General features: G+C 32.8%; 1 protein-coding gene and 2 pseudogenes across 1 annotated transcript; 1 reads left to right on the top strand and 2 right to left on the bottom strand.

Moving 5' to 3' along the window:
• Window positions 1-1,259: 1,259 nt before the first annotated feature.
• Window positions 1,260-2,837, top strand: LOC120213373 (annotated as a pseudogene).
• Window positions 1,592-13,519, bottom strand: LOC120213372 (annotated as a pseudogene).
• A 1,842-nt stretch (window positions 13,520-15,361) lies between these two features.
• Window positions 15,362-18,202, bottom strand: LOC120213090 (probable protein phosphatase 2C 42). Its single transcript, XM_039211233.1, has 4 exons — window positions 17,528-18,202; window positions 16,746-17,116; window positions 16,133-16,369; window positions 15,362-15,739 (listed from the first exon to the last, which is right to left on the bottom strand). The coding sequence occupies exons 1-4, from the start codon at window positions 17,856-17,858 to the stop codon at window positions 15,527-15,529; spliced, it is 1,152 nt and encodes a 383-aa protein (XP_039067164.1). The 5' UTR covers window positions 17,859-18,202; the 3' UTR covers window positions 15,362-15,526.
• Window positions 18,203-22,038: the final 3,836 nt, after the last annotated feature.

Genomic DNA, 22,038 nt, shown 5'->3' with positions numbered 1-22,038 from the left:
ATTTTTATATATTTTTTATTTTAGTTTGTATATATATATATAATATATATATTCAATTAATTCTTAAAAGCATCAAAAATAAAAAGAAAGTTGAAGAAAAATTGTCATTGTTGCTAACAACTTACCAAAGTTAATTTTAGTTGTCGATAAATTTAATTTAATTTTTTTTTATATTTTGATACCAAATTGTAAAGAAATAAGTAAATGACTAAAATAGGAATTTTTAATAATTAACATTAAAGAAATTTTGGGTGTTTCCTTGAATTACCACTTCATTTACTACATTCATTTTTTTATATAAATCTTCATTTATGTGTGTTAATTTAAAAATATATATTAAAAATATGAAATTAAAACAAAATAATCCACCGATACTAATAACTTTATCAAAATTAATTCTACTACTACAATTTTCATAAATAGTTCAAAACATTTTTAAATCTCTAAATATTTAATACATCCCCGCAATCCAATTTTCCCCTACATCTATCTTTCACTAATTTAAAAGAGTAAAATATACAAATTAGTCCCTGGACTATATGTGTTTTTTATTGAGTCCCTAAACTATTAAAATTATAAAATAGTCCATTAACTATAGGATACTATTTTGTTAAGTCATCTGACTATTAAAAGTTATAAAATAATCCACTAACTATAAGACACTATTTGTTGAGTCTCCTAACTATTAAAAGTTACAAAATGGTATTTGACTATTCATATGTTCTAAACTCATCATTTCTATTAAAAAAATTGATGGTCACATGTGTTTAACGTTAACATGTTGACTGAGATATGATAAACTCATATGTCAATGATGTATATGACATCGTCATTATTTTCAAACATGACTCGACAACATAATGTTTTAAGCATGATTGACATAATAATATAAACGTAGAGTTGATCCATAAAATACAGCTCAAGCGATTCTGTGATAAGATTTATCATTCTAGTTAACATGTTAACGTCCAACTCAAACGACAATTTTTTTAATGAAAAAGGACAAGTTTGAAATATATGAATAATCGAGTGATCATTTTGTAACTTTTAATAGTTAGTGACTTAAAAAAATAATGTCCTATAATCGAGCAACTATTATGTAACTTTTAATAGCTGGGGACTCAATAAAATAATGCTATATAATAAGTGGACCATTTGTGTACTTTAAAAAAAACGGCATTCTAGTTCTGCGATAAAAACGCCATAAAAGCCGTCCGTTTATAACCAGGACATCCATGGTTTTGGATAAACGAGAAAACTTGTGATCTAGTCCTCTTGGAAACACCTGATCATTTATTTTCCTTTTGGCGCCAACTCTGATCTCATTTTTCGCCAAAATTGAAAAACTTCCCCCGTTAAGTAATCATTTTTAGATTTGCTTCAAAACCCTAGGACAAAGAGAGAGAGGTCGGATGGCGTCCAGTGCCGGAGAGTGGTCGGCGGAGCAGATCGACGATTACGAGACGTTAATTTCGACGACCGATGTGGAGCTCTTGAAGAAAGCATGGCGTAACGAGAAGGCGTCTCCTGAGATCCTTCCTTTCGAAGAGGCTTTAGTTAAGAGAGCTAAAGAGCAGATCCAGTAATGGTACTATTTGTCTATCTCATAAACACCGTCTGTTTGTTTCTCGAGAAAAATCCACTTTATTAAAAAGAAAGAAAGAAAGATAAAATTGTGATTATTCTCAATTCTAGGTTTCCGTTTGGATATACATCTAATATTCTGCTTCTCTTTACATTAGCTACTGAAATGTCAAAAATGTTTTAGATCTGATTTTAAAAAAAAAAAATTGAAGAGAGAAGTTAATCTTAATTGAATACTTCTACAAACTGATTTTGAGATTAATTGAAAATTAAACAATTATAATCGTTAATTGTGGTTTAAAATTGTCTCCATTCGTAGAATTTAATTATATACGTGCAATTTAAGCTTTTTTAAAAGTGTGGATTATTCCTCATAAATTACAATTATGTATTAAACGATGCAATTGACGCTATTATTTGATGAATACTATGACTTCTCCTTTCCAAAAAATTGAAAAAACTTTCTAAAAGATTATGGTAATTTAATGCCCAATAGCTGTCAGGATTTGAACCAGATGACAAATAAAAATAATAACAAATTGTAATTCCTGTTTGAAAAGGAGAGTTCTGCTAAGCATATGCAAGATGAATGTTGATCCTCACTACTAGTTGCTTTGCTAATATATCTTTTCTTTGAGACTGAATTGGTGCACAATTTGCAGGAGGAAACGGTAGATGACTTTGCCGAAAATGGTCATGATCCTCTCATTGCATCACTCTATCAGATGGACCTGGATAGGGCTCAATTTTGTTAAGATCATATCTTCGGGTCCGGCTTCAGAAGGTATAAAAGATCCTCTCAATGTTTGGTTTCTTTTGTTTGTCACTTCATATTGTGATGTTTCTAGGGAAGGTGAAAATTGATGATATTCTTTTTATGGAGGAACAGACCAATGGATCATTCTAGTTTTGCCATGAGATCCGTTTTCTGCATTTCCTGTGTGATCTGCATCCTGAAATTCTTGTACTTTCGCATTTATTTTTTGGGGTGATGTTATTAATACAGATTGAGAAGTTCATGTTTATATCTGGAAAACCGATACTTATCGGAACCGTCTTTCAGTAGATTTAAAACACCTTATTCTGGATGGATGTGCACCTTAATATATTGAAAAGTTATCTTTAAATTTTGGTTTCAGGTTGCAGGTGATCCGACAAGGGAAACATCTTGAAGAAACTGTTCTGTCAAAATTGCCCGATATTATCAGTCTGTATTAAAACAGTCTATTATAGTGAAGAAGATATATGGGTAATTCTAATATATCTCTTTTCCCTCCCAACTTTTACACTTCACATTAAGAGGCATTATCTTTTTTCTGTGCATGGTCATGTTATTTGAAGTTAGTAGCATCCAGAAAACCATGTTGTTTTGACGGTTCACTTTTCTTGAAAGATCATGTCCAGTACATACAGGGATATGATCTTCAAAATATGAGGAAAAATGTGTTAAAAATTGAATATACTCATGCCAAAGACTTGTAGACTTGTACCATACTAGAAAGTGATGATATAAACTGTATTCTGTTTCGTTCATCACATAGCAATTAGTTAGCTTGACACCTTACAGGAGTTAATTTGTTTTTCCAAGTGATTTGGATTCAAGTACTCATTGACTGCATTTTTTCATGTGTACATTTTGCTTGTTGATGATGATTTATATCAACGATTTCAGTTCCAGAGCCACAACTTGACACATTTGTTGTTGCCAAATGCGAGAGAACAACGAGGCCTCTGTACCTTGATGGCAGCAGGCAATCTGTGGGGTTTGACGGCAGGCAATTCTCTATTCCCTTTGTTTACAGCTTAAAGCTCGAATGAAATAGTAAAATTCTCTTTCCAGGTTACTTGCTAACAAATCTGTATGAATAGCAGGATGACCACTTTCAAATGGTACCGGGAGATCTATGCATTCTGCGTTACAGGCCATTTCAAGAAGAATTGATGAGTGGGAATATTAGTTTAGTTTGAGAGCCTACCTAATTGTAGCAATTACCAGCAACTTAAAGATGGTAACAAAACTGATTCTCTGACTTTTACAATTTGTAAATAAGAATTTGTTCTGCATTTGGGTTTCTGGGGTACTTGGTAGCTTGCCACAGGGTTAAACTATTAGTCTTTTTATTATAGAAGCGAGTAATTCAGTCTGTGCACGATTAATTTTGAAGTAGAAAAGTAAAATTTTAAATGGCATTGAACCTAGAATGATGAAAAATGTTTGTATATTGTGTTTAATGTGCATGCATTTGGATATTGTGCGGCTCCTACTGTTAAGGCTAGAATAGACTGTAAATGAGACGAGACGAGACAGATTGTGAGCTATTCTAGATTGATTCAAGTTTTTAACGAGTTGAAACGATTACTTGATACTCGACTCGAAAGCTTGCAACCAACTCAAAAATAATATATAAAATTTTATTTTTTAAAATAAATTATTAATAATTTTATCATTTATTTGTTGATTTTTTATAAAAATATATATAAGATTTTTATGTATTAAGGTTCATGTTCGAGTTTGAGCTTCAATCGAGTGAAGTTTAATTTTTTTTTATTTTGAATCTTTTTTGAGTTTCAATTTATGATTTCGAGTTCGAATTGAATTTGAGCATTTTAGTCTCGCGAGTTTTAAAGATTAATCTAGCTCTATTTTAGAAATTTTGAATTGAGTTGAGTTTAACAATATTCAAGTTCGATTCAGTTCGTTTACAGCCCATAGGGTCTGAAAGTTGAAAATCTTAGAATCCAGTTATTATGATCAAATGCAATTCAATGTCAAGTCCAAATGTGAGTACTGTACTCAACTACTCATTAATCACATTTAGTTTTGGTTTTGTTTTAATTATTCGTTGTTAAAAATTAATGATGATATTGATGCGTTATTATAAGGTAAGATCATGTCATCAAAAAAAATAAAAATATTATGTTATTAGTTCTGTTAATTTTTTAACAGTGAATGATTAAAATGAAATTAAAACATAATTTTAATATAATTTTAAAAAAATATTAGTCGAACAATCAAAATAAAATAAAAATAATAATTTAGATTATAAATGCGTAGTTTATCTTAACAATTAATGCACCTAGACAAAACTTGTCGGGACAGAAATAGATTTTTTCTGTCTTATTACATTTATTTTGCGTATTAAATTTTACATAGTTTAATTTAATATAATGTAAAATTATATTTAATAATTACACGAACTAAATGATTACAAAAGTTAAAAGTTAAGAGTGTGCATTCAATATTAAATGATTAAGAGTTATCTTTGAACATATATTATATATACTTACCCATATTAATCAAAATAAAATAATAATTAAAAGTTATATTTATTTATCTAGTATAAAATTTTAAGTTTTATACAATTTAAATGTTATGTTAAGCGAGTTTAATAATATAAATTAAAACATTTAAATTTTAGGTAATTTTTTATTTTTCATTGTATCTCGATGATTTATTTTCATTCATATGATAATTAAAAAATATATAAAATTTTAATAATTAAAAAATATATAAATTTTAAAGTTTTATACCATCTTAATAGATTCTACTTTAAACAAGTATATAGATTATGTTGTTTGATTGGATGTAAATGTTTTATTGTTCAATTAATAGAATGTAAAATTATCTAGCATTATGTTTTATTAAATTATGCTTATTATTTATTTTTATTTTTTAAGTGCAAGAAAACTTTGAAACATTTTAAAAATCAATAGCGTACAAATTAATAATGCACATTACCGGATATGTATTGAATTTGATTAAACATATTTGTTTTGTATAAATTAAAGGGATCAAAGGAACTGTGTAATAGTTAGATGTAAAATTCATGATACATTATTTTGAAGTTGATAATTACGGTAACTATTTGTCTTAAAAAATATTCAAATGTTATGGTTAAAATAGGGTAAAGTACACAAATGATTGGTTATAGGATATTGTTTTGTTGAGTTCTCCAACTATTAAAAGTTACAAAATAGTCCCTAAATATAGGGAGTTGCTGTTGAGTCATTAACTATTAAAGTTACAAAATGATCACCTGAATATTCATTATGTTCCAAATTCATCCTTTTTCATTAAAAATTATTGGTAATTTGAGCTAGACGTTAACATGTTAATTGAGATATGATTAAGACGATTGTTAATTTTTTTAACGAAAACGGACGAGTTTAGAACATAATGAATATTAGGATGAGCATTTTGTTACTTTTAATAGTCCAGGAACTTAACAAAACAACTCTCTATATCAGATGACCATTTTGTAACTTTTAATAGTCAGATGATTCAACAAAATAATATTTATAGTTGGGGGACCATTTGTATACTTTATCCTTAAAAATAAAAAGCCAAAAGTTTTTAAAAATAAATTTCATAGTTTTATTTCCCTCAAATTTAGGAAAAAGTAAAATATAATGTAATGATCAAAGTCGTCTTTCAATATTGACACATTTTATATAATTATCGTTTGATATGGATAAAAAACAATGAACCCGAAATCATTGATTGATTACATCTGTCGATAATTTTAATTTGGTTTTATTTTTTACATTGCAAAGATCGAAATAAAAAAAACTAGAGCTATAAATGAAAGCTTATAGTAGTGTATGGAAGAAATTAATGTTCTTTCACAAGGTCAACAAGGAGGTACAAATTTTAAAAGGTCATATTTTTATTGTTAATCTGGGACATTATAAAGTATTAATTGTTTAAAAGATTTTAATCATTTAACAATAATATTTAAAATCTAAAATCTCTAGAAATAACCATTAACAATAATGTTTAAACGTCGTGTTTGAATCTAAAATCTCTAGAAATAATCAGGCTCTTACAAAAGGTCATCATTTTATATTTAGACGTTGGATTAAAGTGTTATTTATACGTTTACAATGAATTGAAGATGCATTCCAGTTTTTGACCCAAAAGTCTTATTTTATCTTTAATTTCATATTGTTTATCCATCATATTTTTAAATTATTGGGTAAAACTAAATAAAAATCAATTGGAACATTAGCAAAACCCTATTTTATTAAAGGTATGAAAAGCAAGGGAGTAGATTTTCCTTTCTATGTTTATCACACCAATCAAGTTAACAAGTTTCAGTTCTAAATAGAAAACGTGTGCAAAACATATATTCCTGTGAATTTGAAATCAAAATAATTTTATACAATTACTTTTTATCTAATTAATATTTTAACAATTCAATCAATGTATCTATAGGATCCTAGTATAATGTAAAACTCTTAATTTTACACATTTATGACAGTTTGATGAAAAATATATAACTAATATTAACAATAAAAATGAAAGATATTCAATGAGAAAAAACGAGTTAATCTCATTTATCATTTTCACTCATCCAACGATCTTAAATTTATATAAAACTAAAAGAGTTTTACTTGTGTAACTAAATCACAACCCACACACATATATCCTTTTCTCTAACCACTACATGGTCACGGATAGAATAAAAACTATCAAATTTTGATTTACTCATTCAAAAGTTTTGTAATTTGGTTCACGTTTATCAAATGAAACACGTTTTAGCAAAGATTACACCATGTGGTGTTAATGGCAAGCAAAGAAACCCCAAGTTTACAACTTTCTTCTTTCTGAAAGTATATCGACCTAAGATGGGTTTCCTAAAGATGAGAGAGCAAGCTTACCTTCGTATCGTGCACTTTCCGGGTAATCTTCGGACATTTTATCATTGACCAGGGGGTGATGAAAAGAAATGACCATGAAATATACAAAGAACCCAGCAAGAAGAATTCCACCATACGAAGTTTGAGAAGAATGGACCGGATACTTGAATTCGATATCAGCACTCATCCTCTCCCTTTCACTGGTCAGAACGTTCTCAACGTACCTGCATTATAAAGGTTTCGGAACAGAATGATAAATACCTACTAAATGTTACATAATACGCTAAAGTGGAGGAAGAATGACAAATAGTTTGCATAGCTATATTGCAGGCTCACTTACTGCTGTGTAAACATGGTGCTTTGAAGGATGTCTGAACTATTCAAATGTGCCTCTTGCAGTCGATGGTCATATAACAAAGATGAAATCAACAAGTTGTTCCTCAAGGTTCTGTTTTAATCAACGAATGGACCCCGAAAAAAAATTAAAAACTGAACATGTTCAAATAACTTGATTGGTTAGCTAGATTAGATGCGACTTACATCCAAGTATTTCTCTATTCGCTCAACTAATTCATGTGGGAAAGGTTCAGGCAGGTTTGTTGTTTTCTTGTAAAACTTCTCCACCCATAGCTCGGTAGTTGACTTCTTCTTTCCCTTCACGGGTTCACCGAGTGGGGTCTTCAAATTCAGCAGCAAAGGATTGGACAGCCTGGAGAAAGTAGGAGAGACTCGATAAATAATATCAACAATAAGATTACCAACTAGACAAGGAACGGCTAGAAGAAGATAACACTACCTCAGATGTATCGCGAATGGTTCTAAGAGCAGAATCTACGCGTGCATAAATTGTATTTCTCTGCCAACAAGATGGTCACGTGTCAAATACCTCCATAAGCTTGTCCACTAGAACCTACTTGAGAACATATAAGTACCTAATGGACTAAACATCCAATTGAAGATGTAATGTTGTTTCCTAGGAAAATTGGACACGCAATACGGGTACAACACGACACAATGTTATGGAATTTTAAAATTTCAGGAAACGGGTATAGCAGGACACAGCAATAAAAAGAACTTTGATCGCTCGTCCAGCCATGTCCAGATGTGTCCAACCATGTCTCACAATCTTGTTCTGTATGTGTCCAATTTTATTTTTTTTTTTTTTTGCCTCAGAAGCATGTTCTTGTATGTGATACAAAGAACTTTAAGACAATGGAATTAGCTTACCAGTGCAACATCCTGAAGCATTTGACTGATTTGTGATGTATTTGAGAATGGTCCAAACGGGACAACCCGCAGCCCAGAGCCAATTCACCACAGGCCTTTCATGTATGTGAAGCTTTTTCATATGGTGCACTCAACCCCCACAGCAGAAGCAAGTCCTGCTAAAATGTGGCGCTGTGCTTGTGATGGAATACCATATCTTCTCTCCTTTTCAGAAACATAACTAGTCAACAAGCCATGGCAAAGCACGAGGAAAGAGTTAAAAACAAAGAGACATTAGAAAGCTTTCGGTCTAGCAAAGTCAAATGTATAAGATAGCTCAAATTCAAAATTATAGTGCAGGGAATTTTAAAGGAATGAGGAAAAGTTATGCTCACCTCAGAGGTATTTTGACTTTGGTGCTCTAACACTATGACAACATCATTGCCGGTCCAAACAAAGCTTTCATCTTCCATCATAAGTTGTGGATCCACATCAGCCAATGATAACACAAAGCTGCCGAAAAATAACTTGCGTCTTTTTGAATAGCTCTAATACCCATTATAACACGAGTTGATCCAAAAACATGCCAGAAACGTACTTTGCGGCTCTTTCTCATAAACTTATGGCAATAATATGAAAACAAAAATCACCTAAAGTTGTATTGCTGCCCTAAGCAACAGATGTTCTAATTTTGCGACATGTCAAAAATACTATAAATATGAATCCTCCAAATACAATCATACAAACTGGAGCATTCTCCAATGTTTCTTAGAAAAAGATACAAAACCAATTTGTTGATTAATCTCTGGCATGATAAAATGGTTAGCAGTTTGATTACCGATAATGACATGGGTTTTTTTTAATTCAACAAATGGGCGTAAGAAATCGCCACATGACCTCAATTGATATTTTAAAAAGAGATAAATAATGAAACACGACTGTTTCTTAACCCTGCTTGTGGAGTTAAAATACTCCATCAATGTACCAGATAATGATCCTTTGATTAAATCATGAAGAAATAGCAATTAAAATCATCACCGCTAACCATAAGGCCACAATTTTGTTGATGTTATAACTGATTATCATGCCTTCCAAACTCTGTGATGTGTTTCTGGTATTGAAATATCTTATCAAGCAACTTCGGCATGATTGCAATGTAAAAAATGCTAGATTTGGTCTACTCACACGGGAATAACTCTAGTTCCATAAGTTGGGTGCAGATCCCCTTTTTTCTTCTGTTTTTTCCTTTTCTTATCCTTGCCAACTTTCGAGTTGTAACTAGCCCATAGAGGTTTATGCTTCACAACCGAATCAGTTGAATTCTCGGATTCATCCACCCAGTGCTGCTAAACATAAAATTCGTGTTATGGCAACAGAGAGAAGCGAAAAAGACAGAGAAGCATGGCTGGAACGAGAGTTTAACCTCAGATCCATCCAAGTAAAACAATTAGACATCCATAAATTTATAGTGGTTTTTTTTATAAAAAAAACAAGTGAATATAAACTGACCTGGCGAAGGAAAAACTTATTTGAAAGAGATGGGTCAGCCATTTCAAGCAAACCTGCAGCAAGTACATCTGCAGAACGTTCCATCTCCTGTGGTGAGCCAACAAAAAGCACATAGAATAAATATACACATCCATCATTACCCCAAGGAGACTTCAAGACACCGTGAAAAGAACAAGTTAGCGTTGCAAATAAAAAGTACATTAACTAGATACAACAACACATCATTATTCTTAGAAGACTTACATCAAAACATGGTGATAAAAACAAAATATTTGATAACATTTAAAGTAATGAAGTTAATACTCTTAGAATGAAAATGGGCAGAAATGGCAAAAAGGTGGAAAACCCACTTCTTTAAGAATGGCACCATCAAGATATGTTGGTGCGAACATGGAAGCGTCCATCCTTCTGTGTTTCTTGCAAGGAATGGCCCCGCATAGCTTTGACACAGCAATAGCCAACTTCTCATGATGGTGCAGTGCATGTGATCCCCCAATAATCACTACTTCTTGGTCATCATGAACCAACTTTTTCACCTGAAGAAAACAAAATACCCACATGTGAAACTCATTAACTTGCTTCTTGAGCATCACACGAGAACAGCTATAATGCCCTCAACAGAGCCCAAAAATACAACCCAAGCAATTTCATTTGCACACAATGCAAAAAAGACTTTGATCCAACTAACATATAACACAGTTATTCAGGACAACCCTCTATGCTTTTAATCAGAAGGTTTAAAAAGTAGCGTTCCGTAGTAAAGCATGATGGAACACAGTAGTTAGTCAGTGTATCAGCTATAGCACAGTATGATCCACTAAAATTTTTTAGATGTTATTCCAGATAAAGATACAAGAAAAAGGGCTAAACCCAGGCTTTAAAAACATAAGCAATATAAAGATGCCATTCAAGATGAGTTTCTTACCTCTGCTTCAATTGCCCCAATATCTATGCTGTAATTATGACCTTTTACCATAATATTATACCGGTTGTGGTTTTGGAGGACAATAATAGGTATAAGCAGCCTTGTGGTCAGATCAACAGTTTCAAACCTGAGGTCACCCAGGACAAACAAATAAGCAAGCAACTAAACAGGCACTAAACCTGCAGTAAATAAGATTGCTAGTAAGGTATGGAAGCTGGGCATTGTTCATAAATCATAATCAACTATGCTTCCAACTTTAAAATTTTGAGAAACATAAAATGTATGTATTAATCAATGAATGAAGATAGTGTGAAATTACCGAACATCTGGAGCTATAACATGCTCAACTGTGGTTGCCACCAAAGCAGCCAGATGTCCCATGAAATTATCATGGGTAGCATGAGTATTGACAGAAGCCAAACCACCTGGAAATAAGATACTACGTATTCGTGGCAATGTTCTGGGACTTACACTTCCTTCTTCAGTTTCAATCTTCCCATACGTGCAAGGGCCAGCAGAGAGGCGATCACAACAAATCTGAACAGTGAAGACAGAAGTGGGTCCCAGAGAAAGAGAGAAAAAAAGGAACAGCAAAAAATGAAAGAGAGGTTATACAACAGCTGATTGAGAAGTGGAATTTTATGTTATCACATACTCAAAAGTTAAACTTCTTTAGACGAAGTATGCAACTAAAAAACAGACCTTTGAGAGCCCAGCCAAACTTGAGTTGCTCCTCCTCCATTGTACCGATATCGATATATATAGTCTCCCTCTTGTTGTTTCATTCTTCATAGTCAGTGGGGCAAGTTTGCTATACATCAAACTATCAAGATCAACCTCCTTATTCCTAGGATCGATTCTGACCTAAAAAAGACAGAATCATTCACCATTGCATCAAAAGGAAAAATCTAAATCAATGCATCCATGAAAGGAGGAAAAAGAAAACTAAAATACAAGGAATAATCAGAAACATGGGTTTCTGGCATTTGTATAACTTTTCTGGACAGGTGAGAAGGACAATAAGTATACCAGACTCAAAATTTTTGTACTGACAAAGCACGGCATTGACGTTCAAAATTTGAGCCAGCTTATACCTTGTCAAAGTTAACAATAAATATAGCAGCCGGCAAGGTCTATCCACCTCTTTGGCAGAATATCCCCCATTATCCATGTCAAATATATGAATATAGCTTTTGGAATACTGGCTCCACAGCTGTTGCTTCCACCTCAACAGGGGCACCTCTCTCCCAAAATCGGACTAAATGTAGAAAAAATAGAAATTCATTTACAAAAGATTTTATATAGTTACTTTTCCTTTCAACAATCAAGAGTAATAGTAAATATGAAGCAATATAGTAGACCTCTCTGCAGAACCAGCAGGAACCATGGCTTCCTTCAGTGCCTTCTCAAGTGCAATCAATTCTGGCTGTCCTGCCTATTGTACGACAAATAATTGAAGAACAAACTAGCTACTCAGTTTGTGAAGGCTGAAGCTTAGACCAGTAATAATTATTAAGCTGCAATAAGGAATGAAAGATCTTACAGGAAATGTGTTATAACAACATGATGTTCTATCGAGGGGCTCCCAGTCTCAAGACGAAGGCCTATGGAGGAAAGCTGACACGCAGAAACTCCTCAATTTAGGTGCATCGACTGTGTACCGATAGCCACCATCTCCATGAGGCCAATTAGCACCACATTCACTTCGAGTGGAACCTGAAATGGAACCTGCAAAAGAGAACCTATTTTAATCATACCAGTGATGAGTAACAATAATCTAACATTACTACCTCCAAATTGTAAGAGATTTCTAGAACGCAATTTGAATTTTGAATTACATTTTAGGGAGATCAACTGCGTAGCTCAAATTCAGTCATTTTGTCAATTCGACTATCTAAAAAAACATTGATGAAAATTGGTGAGAAAAAGTTGATATTTTTTCTTTTAGAGATTTAACAAGATCTTTAGAAGAAATATTCTAATCACCACAAGAATGAGTAAAACTAAGCTAAGTCACTAACTCCTCAAATTTCTTGAGATGCCTGGAACGCAATCCGGATTCGAATAACATTTTTTCGGAGATCAACTATGTAGCTAAAATCCAGTCATTTGGAGATATTTACGTAAATTCAACGCTCTAACATACTCAATGACAAACTCGACGAAAACTGACGAGAAAAGGGTTTATATATCAATTACTTAAGAGATTTAACAAAGATTTTGAGAGAGAGAAGCGGTTACCTCGGCACGCGTGTGGAGCGTGCGGCGAACATCGGATCGGACGCTGTCGCGAACTTCGAGGAAGGCGCTATGGTGCCAGTGAGGGTGACCGGGGTCTCTTTTGAAAGCTTGTCGAACTGACTTGGAGTAAGAGACGTCCACTCAGTGCAACGAGAAATAACATAAACGACAACCTTGATCTCGATTCCATCTCGGTGATAAGAGAGAGAAGAAATGCGTCTATTTCAATTCTCTATGAGCATTTAGCCTGCGATTACATTATCGGCGATGAGTTGCGCCTACCACACTAAAAGGGTAATTATTGATCTTTTTACCAAAATTATCCCTGCTTTTGCGGATAAATTACGAGGTGAAGAATGGAGCGTTTATAATGAGCCTTTTAATGGATATTCAACTTGGAGCACCCGATTGCATCCTCTCCTCACTTCACGAGAGGTAATGAATTTACATATTTTTTTTAGCTCAAGTTTTCATAATTTTTTTTATAAAAATATCTTGCTTTATAAAAAAAAGAGAAAACGTTTAAAATTATAATGATGAATTAATTAAATATATAACTAAAACATTTTTTTTATAATAATTGACCTAAGAAATTAGACACTTAAGATCATACAAAAATTATACAAAATGTTAAAAATTAAACTAAACTCGAACAAACAATAGATACAAACATATCTGACTGCATTGACAAACGAATAAAATGGATCAAAATATGGAAAGGCTAGCGATAAACCGTAAATCAAAATAAAACACGTGAGAAAACTATCCACAAACATAAATTGTGTATCGAAATTCAATCCGATGGTAAAAAACAAGAGAGATCATTATGATAACAATTAAACACCATATTAATCAGTCGAGACGACACCAAATTCAATCCTAAGAAAAAGCTAAATGAAAATAACAACCAAACGATTAATAAAGAAAACAAAAACCATATCAAAGGATAAAGAAAACTACATAGGAAAAAATGTACCATTAAAATAGAATTATTAAAAATTTAAAAATAAAGATAAAATATAAAAATTATGTCAAACCATTAGTCCTACTGCTTTATGGTTGAATTAGTTTCAATACATCGATTTAGTTCAAAATGTACATTATTACTCTTGAGTGAATACTAATTTTTTTTAACTGCTTCTGATAGAATGGGTTTAACTCAATTATTATTAACTTCTCAGAATCTATGGAATTATAAACGTGATGTTCATATCCATTTTAGGATGTATCCCTTGACAAGTGTTCATACCACTATTAATTTGTATTATCTTTGAGCTTTATCTATGTACTAAAACATTATATCAATTTCCTTCGCAATGCTGTTAAAAATCAATAAAATGATTTAAAAATCAATTATAATCTAATGCTATCCATAATCGATTAAATTTTATGATACAATAAGCCAAAACAATAGTGTCCCACCACAGCAATAATTGCTAAACTAAAATTAAACAGGTTGGGAATTGCAACTAAAAATTTTAATTTCCTATAAATTTTAAATATATTTTTATTAAAATCTATTCTCGTTCTATAAAATTTATAAGTTTGCCGTTAGTTTTTTAAAAATATAGGGTAAAGTACATAAATAATCCCTTGATTAAAGCGTTGTTTTGTTAAGTCCTATGACTATTAAAATTTATAAAATTGTCACTCGAGTCGACTATTCATATGTTATAAATTCACTTGTTTCTGTTAAAAAATTGATAATCATCAGAGATAGACATTAACATACTGATTGTGAAATAATAAAAAATTCTCTCATAATTATTTGAGTAATATTTTATGTATTGAGTATTAATTTACATTATGTTGTCAAACCACTACTTAAAACATTATTTCATCAAATTAATACTTAAAAGCAACAACAATGCTAGTAAACATCATTAAAGTATAATTTTATTATATCTCAATCAGTAAATTAACGTTCAGTTTAGACGATCGTCGATTTTTAACAAAAAATGATGAATTTAATACACATAAGTAATCAGATAATCATTTTATAACTTTTAATGACCGAGGGACTTAATAAAATAACAACCTATAATCAGGGCGTTTGTATATTTTACCCTAAAATTTAAGAGCTTCCAAGTCTCGAATGAGAATAGTGAGGAATTTGATTTCGAAAGACATTAATGTATTTATTAATAACGAGTTGTTGATAATAGTGATCAGTAAACATGAGTTCATTATGTTCTACTGCACTTCCAATGGCTATTAATACGGAGGCATTCCATACTCTCTCTTTTTTCTCTAAAAAAAACATTTTACATGAATCCTCTTAAAACAACAGCTCTCTATATCGCTATTCCGAGCAGTGCACCGTGAAATGTCTTCATGTCGGTATTGCAGTTTTTTTCCCGGGTGTTTCGGCCGAAAACCGGTTTAAGTGGGAAGCATGAATCTATCTGGTTCGTGAATAATTTACCTGTGTTCTAGTGCACTTCTAATGGATACTAGAGGATCTTGGACCGAACCTCTGGATATAAGATCGTGATTAAATAACACAATAACGGTTATATCGTCGTGAAAATGGCGTCGGACCTTCTTGTCGATCTTTCGAAGATCCGAATATCTCATTTCTCGTTTTCTAGCTGCTTCTTGTAAGGCGGCTTTGACCAGCCTTTTGGCACTCCCCTGCAATTGTAGAGGCTCATGAGAAACACCTTAAAACACTATTGAATTACATATCATATACTAATAAAACTCAACTACATGCAAAATCAAGTTTGTGAACTGTAAATGCAATGAATTTGGAAAAGATGGAACTCGTAATTGAAAATAACGAGATTCGGGACCAATAAAAGCAGTTTAGCATCAATAACAAAGAACCAGAAACGGGTTGTCAAAGTTATCAGAAACCAAAATCGGTATTAACACTAACCATGGCAATGCAATGACATCAAGAAGACGCATAATCAAGTTTAGGCATTCGAATATAGTCCCTACAGGAAATGGTGCGAAAAAGAAAAAGCTTTAATGCAGCAAACCATGCCTTCAATGAACATAGAAATAAATAAAAAATCTTACTGCACGAGGATGATTGTGGACAATATCCACAGCTTTTTCATTACTCAAGTGTTCCCAAAGACCATCGGATGCAAATATAAGGAAAGAATCATTTGGTTGGAGAGCATGAGAAATAATAGTCGGAATAGCACTCAATATAGGCATGTGCATTGGTTCGGGAAGTCTGAATTTTCCGTTAATTGGTTCCCTGTTATACCGCGCATGTTTCATATAAACATCACCTATAGATCTAGAAACCTGCATCAAATACAATCATGGAATTTATGGCATGACATGATGGTTTCAATAAACAGGGAATAAAGGCAATATATCTAATCAGTTCTGAAAAGCTTACATGAAAAGGAAAGTAACCAGGATAAGAATTCACCGATTTTAGATGATTCCCAGACCTATGTCTTATTCTAAGAACCCTACTAACTAATCAGTGCGTAAGCGTCTGAGGCTATGGTATCAGCAAAACAATCGTAGTTTTCCTAGCTACAATAGACATAAAACACTTCATTGCACGAGTCATAGACCGGCATCTCTTTGTTGGTTTTTGAAGATAAGCCTATAAAGCTAAAATCATATGCTGAAATTTGAAAGTTCTAAATGATGTGGGTGTTTATGTAACCTGAATGATGCCCTTTACTCTCCAGACTCCATGTTTGAGAACAACGATTTGCGGATCATGTGGGTGTAATTCCTTAAGTTCCTGCCTTATAGCAGCCATATTTGCATTGTGTTCGGTTGACAACTGCATAGCAGCCATTCCTCCAGTGTTGCCAACCTTCTTGCCCAGCACAACACGTGAATCACCAAGATTTGCAATGAAAAGAGTTTGCTGATGTATTACTCCAACCAGACAGCATGTCCCGACCGTTGCCATGTTCGGCCGAGTACTCCATGACTCTGACACAAGGGCGGTGAACCCTTCTTCCGTTTGACGAAAAGCTCTTTGAATGGTCTCGGATGTCACAACTCCCTGCGACTCGGCTGCTATTGCTGCATAAACACAAAGCCTAAGAATGCCAACATAAGAACAGCTGAACTAAGCCAATAGAGGGAATTCTTCGGTATTAAACGCAACTTGCACAACATAAATACATCAATCTCAGTAAGAATTTCAAAAGAACGAGTTCCCTATCTTCAAGATCACATATTTAGTTCTAAAAATATCCAAAGAAGGCACATCCTGGTTCTTTCGAACCGAATTCATTCTTATTTTTGCCCGAATAAGAGCATTTTGCTGACTGCTTTCAATTGTAAATTGATCCAAACATACAATACAGTTCGGCAGTTCCCATTTACTATGAACAATCTAAAAGAAAAACTCTGAATAACAACAAATCGAAGTTAACATCTTTCCGGTCAACAGAGTTGATTCATTGATCGAAAACACCCAAAGCAACGAACCTCGAAAGTGCTTGAACAGGTGATCGCAAACGTAACGAGCCGTCTCGGGTCCACCGTGCCCATCGTAGATCCCGACGAAAGTACCGTACTGGCCGGACTCGATCTGGCTCTGGTCCTCGAGCACCTGGTTCGCTTGGATCACGGCCATGGAAAAATCCCCGGACCCATATCTCAATATATCTCGATACCAAAGCAACCCATCTTTACCTTCCTTAGACCCATCACCACTTCCTCCGTCGCCGCCAAGAACGCCGTTGGTCTTTTGATTTCCCTTCTCATGCCCGAATGGCTTCCAGCAGAGCGAGAGAAGATTCATCAATCCCCGGAGCATCAGACATATCTCATCATAAAAGAACAAAAAGTACAAAAAAACCCAGAATCCCACACCACCGTAAAACTCCAAATTCAGCAATACGACGATGTGATCTGAGCTACTTTTTTTTTCTTCCAAAAGATACTCAAAAAACCTCCCACAAAGCCGTGAAACAAGGAATCAAAAGAACGATATATGATGATCGAAGAAAAGGGTATGCGTAGTATAAGATAATAAAGGTGGGGCGCAGTGAAAGGTGGGCGGTGGTGGGTGTTCGGTGGTGGAGGAACAAAGGAGGGTCGGTTGTTTTGGGGTGTTTTTTTTTCCTTTGAACAAAATGGGTGTTATTTTCAATGTCTTTTTGTTTGTAATGTAGTAACGGGTACAACATAAAATAATGCAAGAAAATCACTTCAAATTTTTTTTTAAAAAAAATTTCTTGGGAGTTCTTCGACATGTTTTTGTGTGTCTACCTGCCTCGATGCCGCACTTTTATACGGAGACAACTTTTTTTTTTTATAAAGATGGGTAGATGATGATGTTATATATTGTATAAAAGTAAAATGATTAAAATGGAGGGATGTTATTCGAGTTTTATGTGATAAGAAAGTGTCTCTAAAATTTAAGAAATTTTTTTATAGAATGATAATTAGATCAACGCTGCTGTATGAAACAGAATGTTGGACAATAAAAAATGATCATGTAAGGAGGATGGAGGTCACAGAAATGAGAATGCTTCGATAGGCATGTGGTAGGACTCTGTGGGACATGACACCAAACACTGTAATTAGGATGTCCTTGGGGGTGGTGCATGTATCCGAAAAGTTGAATGAGGGAAGACTATGGTGGTTTGGGCATGTCCTTAGGCGATAACTGTTGGATGCGGTCAGAAGGGTAGAGTCGATTACAGCCAACGGTGTCAGAAGGAGAGGACGACCAATGAGGAAGTGAGTAGACTGCTTGAGATCTGATTTGAATGATTTAGCCTTTACCGATGATATGACCTCTGACAGGAAAGTATGGAGACTTAAAACCAGAGTAGTCGAGTAGTGTGGGTCACAACAATAGGGTGTAACATCTCTGTCTTCTTTTTAATGCGTTTGTAGTAATTTTCATTACTTCTATTTTTTTACGTTTCTGTCATTGAAATTTATGAAAGTTTAGAACTAGGGTAGCGGAATAGTGTTGCCTTAGTTTATGTTTTAACCCGTTTGACTTTATTCTTTCTCGTAATTTTCTATCTCTTACTACTGTGTATCTTTCTCTTCATGTTTCCTCTTTTTAAATTTAGCTCAGACTTACGTTTCTGTCTGTAAGCAGAGATTTTTAGGCATGAATTTATTTGCAGTGATTATGTCCCATTACAGACGCGTATATGTAGACTGCATATGAAGACTATTTAACTATGTATTTATTTATTTATACATGCATTGTATTTTATCTTTATTTTTTAATTTTTTGACTGCCGAATGTCTTCCACTAAAGTTGTTCTCAACCTGGCGTTAGGGACAGCCTACTATCCTATATCCCCTTATCCCATTACATATGGGAATAGAGTTTTGTTGTTGTTGTTTCCTTTGATTTTGTGTTTCTTGTTTTGTTCTTCATCTTCTTTCCATTTCTTTTATTATGTGAAAGTAACTTTTTCAGTTCGATGTTTTTGTGCTCATTTAATCGATTTATTAACAAGTAACTACTATAAATAAAATATTGTAATTCTGAAATTTTATTCAGATCAGTGTAATTCTGAAAGTGTATTAAGATTAAGATAATCTTTAAATCTCATATACTCGGATAAAGGTGGAATCCATTTATATTGTTCTCTTTAATAAAATATTTTTTTGAGAAAAAAATATCAAAATTGTTAATTGTATTTTTTAGTTCGATATTTCTGTGATAATTCAATCGATTTATTAATAATTTTTAATTGAATATTATGTTAGAAACTCCAACATGTTTTAATTCTAAAAAGTTCGAGTTTCCTGCACTGCATTAAGCAGTTTTGAACTTGGTTCATGTTGAAAGAAAATAATGTAATTGGTAGATTTTATTTTTTAACGTGATAATCATTATAATTAAAATTTCAACATTTAATAAAAAATATTCAATATGATTTTGGCTACTATTCACCCACTTGTTGTCATTGGACTCATTTACACTACTATTCACCCATTTTCTTCTTCATCAAACCACCCCCATCACTCATTCTTAGGCTATTTTCTTACCCCCCCTTGATTTTGGCTCGTATCTTATATTATTCACTGATGATTTCATATGTAGGGACGTAAATGAATCAGACTTAAATAAATAATGATTATTTATGTTCGTTTATTTATTTTTAAAGGTGTTTATGTTTAGTTTGTGTTCGTTTGAGATTTTAATATTGTGTTCACGTTCGTTTGTTTGTTTTTTAAATTGTTTCGGTACGATTTATTTAGCGTTTGTGAACATATTTATTTTAACGTTCACGAACATACTCATTTATGTTTTTGCCAACATGTTTGTTTAGAGTTCGTGAACATGTTGATCAAGCACATTTGGTTGGTTGGCTAAATTACTCATATTTATTTCCTCATATTTCCTTAGGTCGTTGGTTCTAGACCCACTAGAATAACTCACCTTCCTTCCCCTAGAGTCTCCCCTTCACCTTCCTTCTAGGTAGGATTAGAATTAGATTTAAAATTCTTCAAAAAATAAATAAAAAAAACGTTTGCAAACATGTTCATGTATATGTTCATAACTGTTTAAAAAAATAGTAAAATTACGCCATTAATCTTTAAGCTCTTTAGGTTTAAGCTATTTAGATTTCACAGTTTGAGCTTCAAAATTTACCATGTGTTCAGTTTAGTCCCTGCCTTCACCAATATTTAAAATATATAAAAAAAAGGAATTGAATAAATAAGCTTATAAACAATTTAATAAACAAGTTTGTCTGTGAACATAAACGAACCGAACACACTTATGTTCGTGTTCGTTCGTTTTATTAAATGAACATAAAAAATTCGCCCATGCTCATTTAATTAGCTTAATAAGCATACATAAACGAACCAAACATACTTATATTCGTGTTCGTTCATTTATTAAATGAACATAAAAAAATTCATCCATGCTCATTTTATTAGTTTAATAAACGTACATAAACGAACTATTTATGAACATTTTATCGAACACTTTGTTCATTTATATCCCTATATCATAGGCATTGTTATTGGTACAATATTGATCTGGTTTTAAATTAACATCAAATAATATAAGTTTTGCTTTAATTCAAAATTTGATATGCTTGAATTATTGAAAAGCATACCCATAATTCTTAGAAGAAGTTTGAAGAAAGTTGATTGAAGGGCGACGCACTTTTATAATGGCGCATTGCCTGCGCGCCATATAAACAAGATATTGACATATAATTGACTCTGTTTCTCAATTATTTTCAACATCAAATGAAAAGGGGGGAAAGGTTTGTCTCCTGAGTTTCTTTTAGTGGGGTCAATTATTATTATTATTATTATTATTATTTTGTTAGTATGAGATATTATAAGGTAGTACGATATGCTTGAAAGGAAATATTATTAGATAAATTTAGCTCACTACGTCATCCGTGGTGTCAATCAAAAAAATCTATCTCAATTTTTAAGGTGAATTTTTACATCTTTCCTACATGTAAATAAAGAGTAGGTCATTATTTGGAAATTATTTTGTGATTGATGGATCTTATTGGTTGGGATCACGGATGACGTGGTAAGTAGGATTCTTCTAATAATTTTTCATTTCAAAAGACTCCCAACCATTTAATAACGATTTAAACACCTTTATAAATATAGTGTTCAAATTCGAAACTTTTAGAAATAATAATAATTTGTTTAACTACTAAAGTTTTTTAGTTCGTATAGTTGGGTTCAAATAACATAGTGGAATTTGCCAAATTGTCATTAGCTGTAATTGTCATTGTGCGTGGAGTTGGGGGAACACCGCAACCAAAATCAATCTCGGTCAAACGGGTTACGCCAAGGCACCTTCCAGCTCGGTGCTTGGTTCCCTCGGTCATCCCAGCGGTAACATCGCATGGCCAATTTGATGACATTCTGGCCATATGGGTGCCAAACTATGCGTAATTGATGCTGGATAATCTATATGGGTAAACTATCTATTTATTCATTTATCTATTACTTAGTTTCTATTTTTGATCATCGAACTAGTT

The sequence above is a fragment of the Hibiscus syriacus genome, unplaced genomic scaffold (assembly GCF_006381635.1).
Source record: "Hibiscus syriacus cultivar Baekdansim isolate YM2019G1 unplaced genomic scaffold, ASM638163v2 tig00110020_pilon, whole genome shotgun sequence".
NCBI classification, from domain to species: Eukaryota; Viridiplantae; Streptophyta; class Magnoliopsida; order Malvales; family Malvaceae; genus Hibiscus; species Hibiscus syriacus.
The sequence above is the reverse complement of the archived record's forward strand: the minus strand, read 5'-3'. Positions and strand labels throughout refer to the sequence as shown.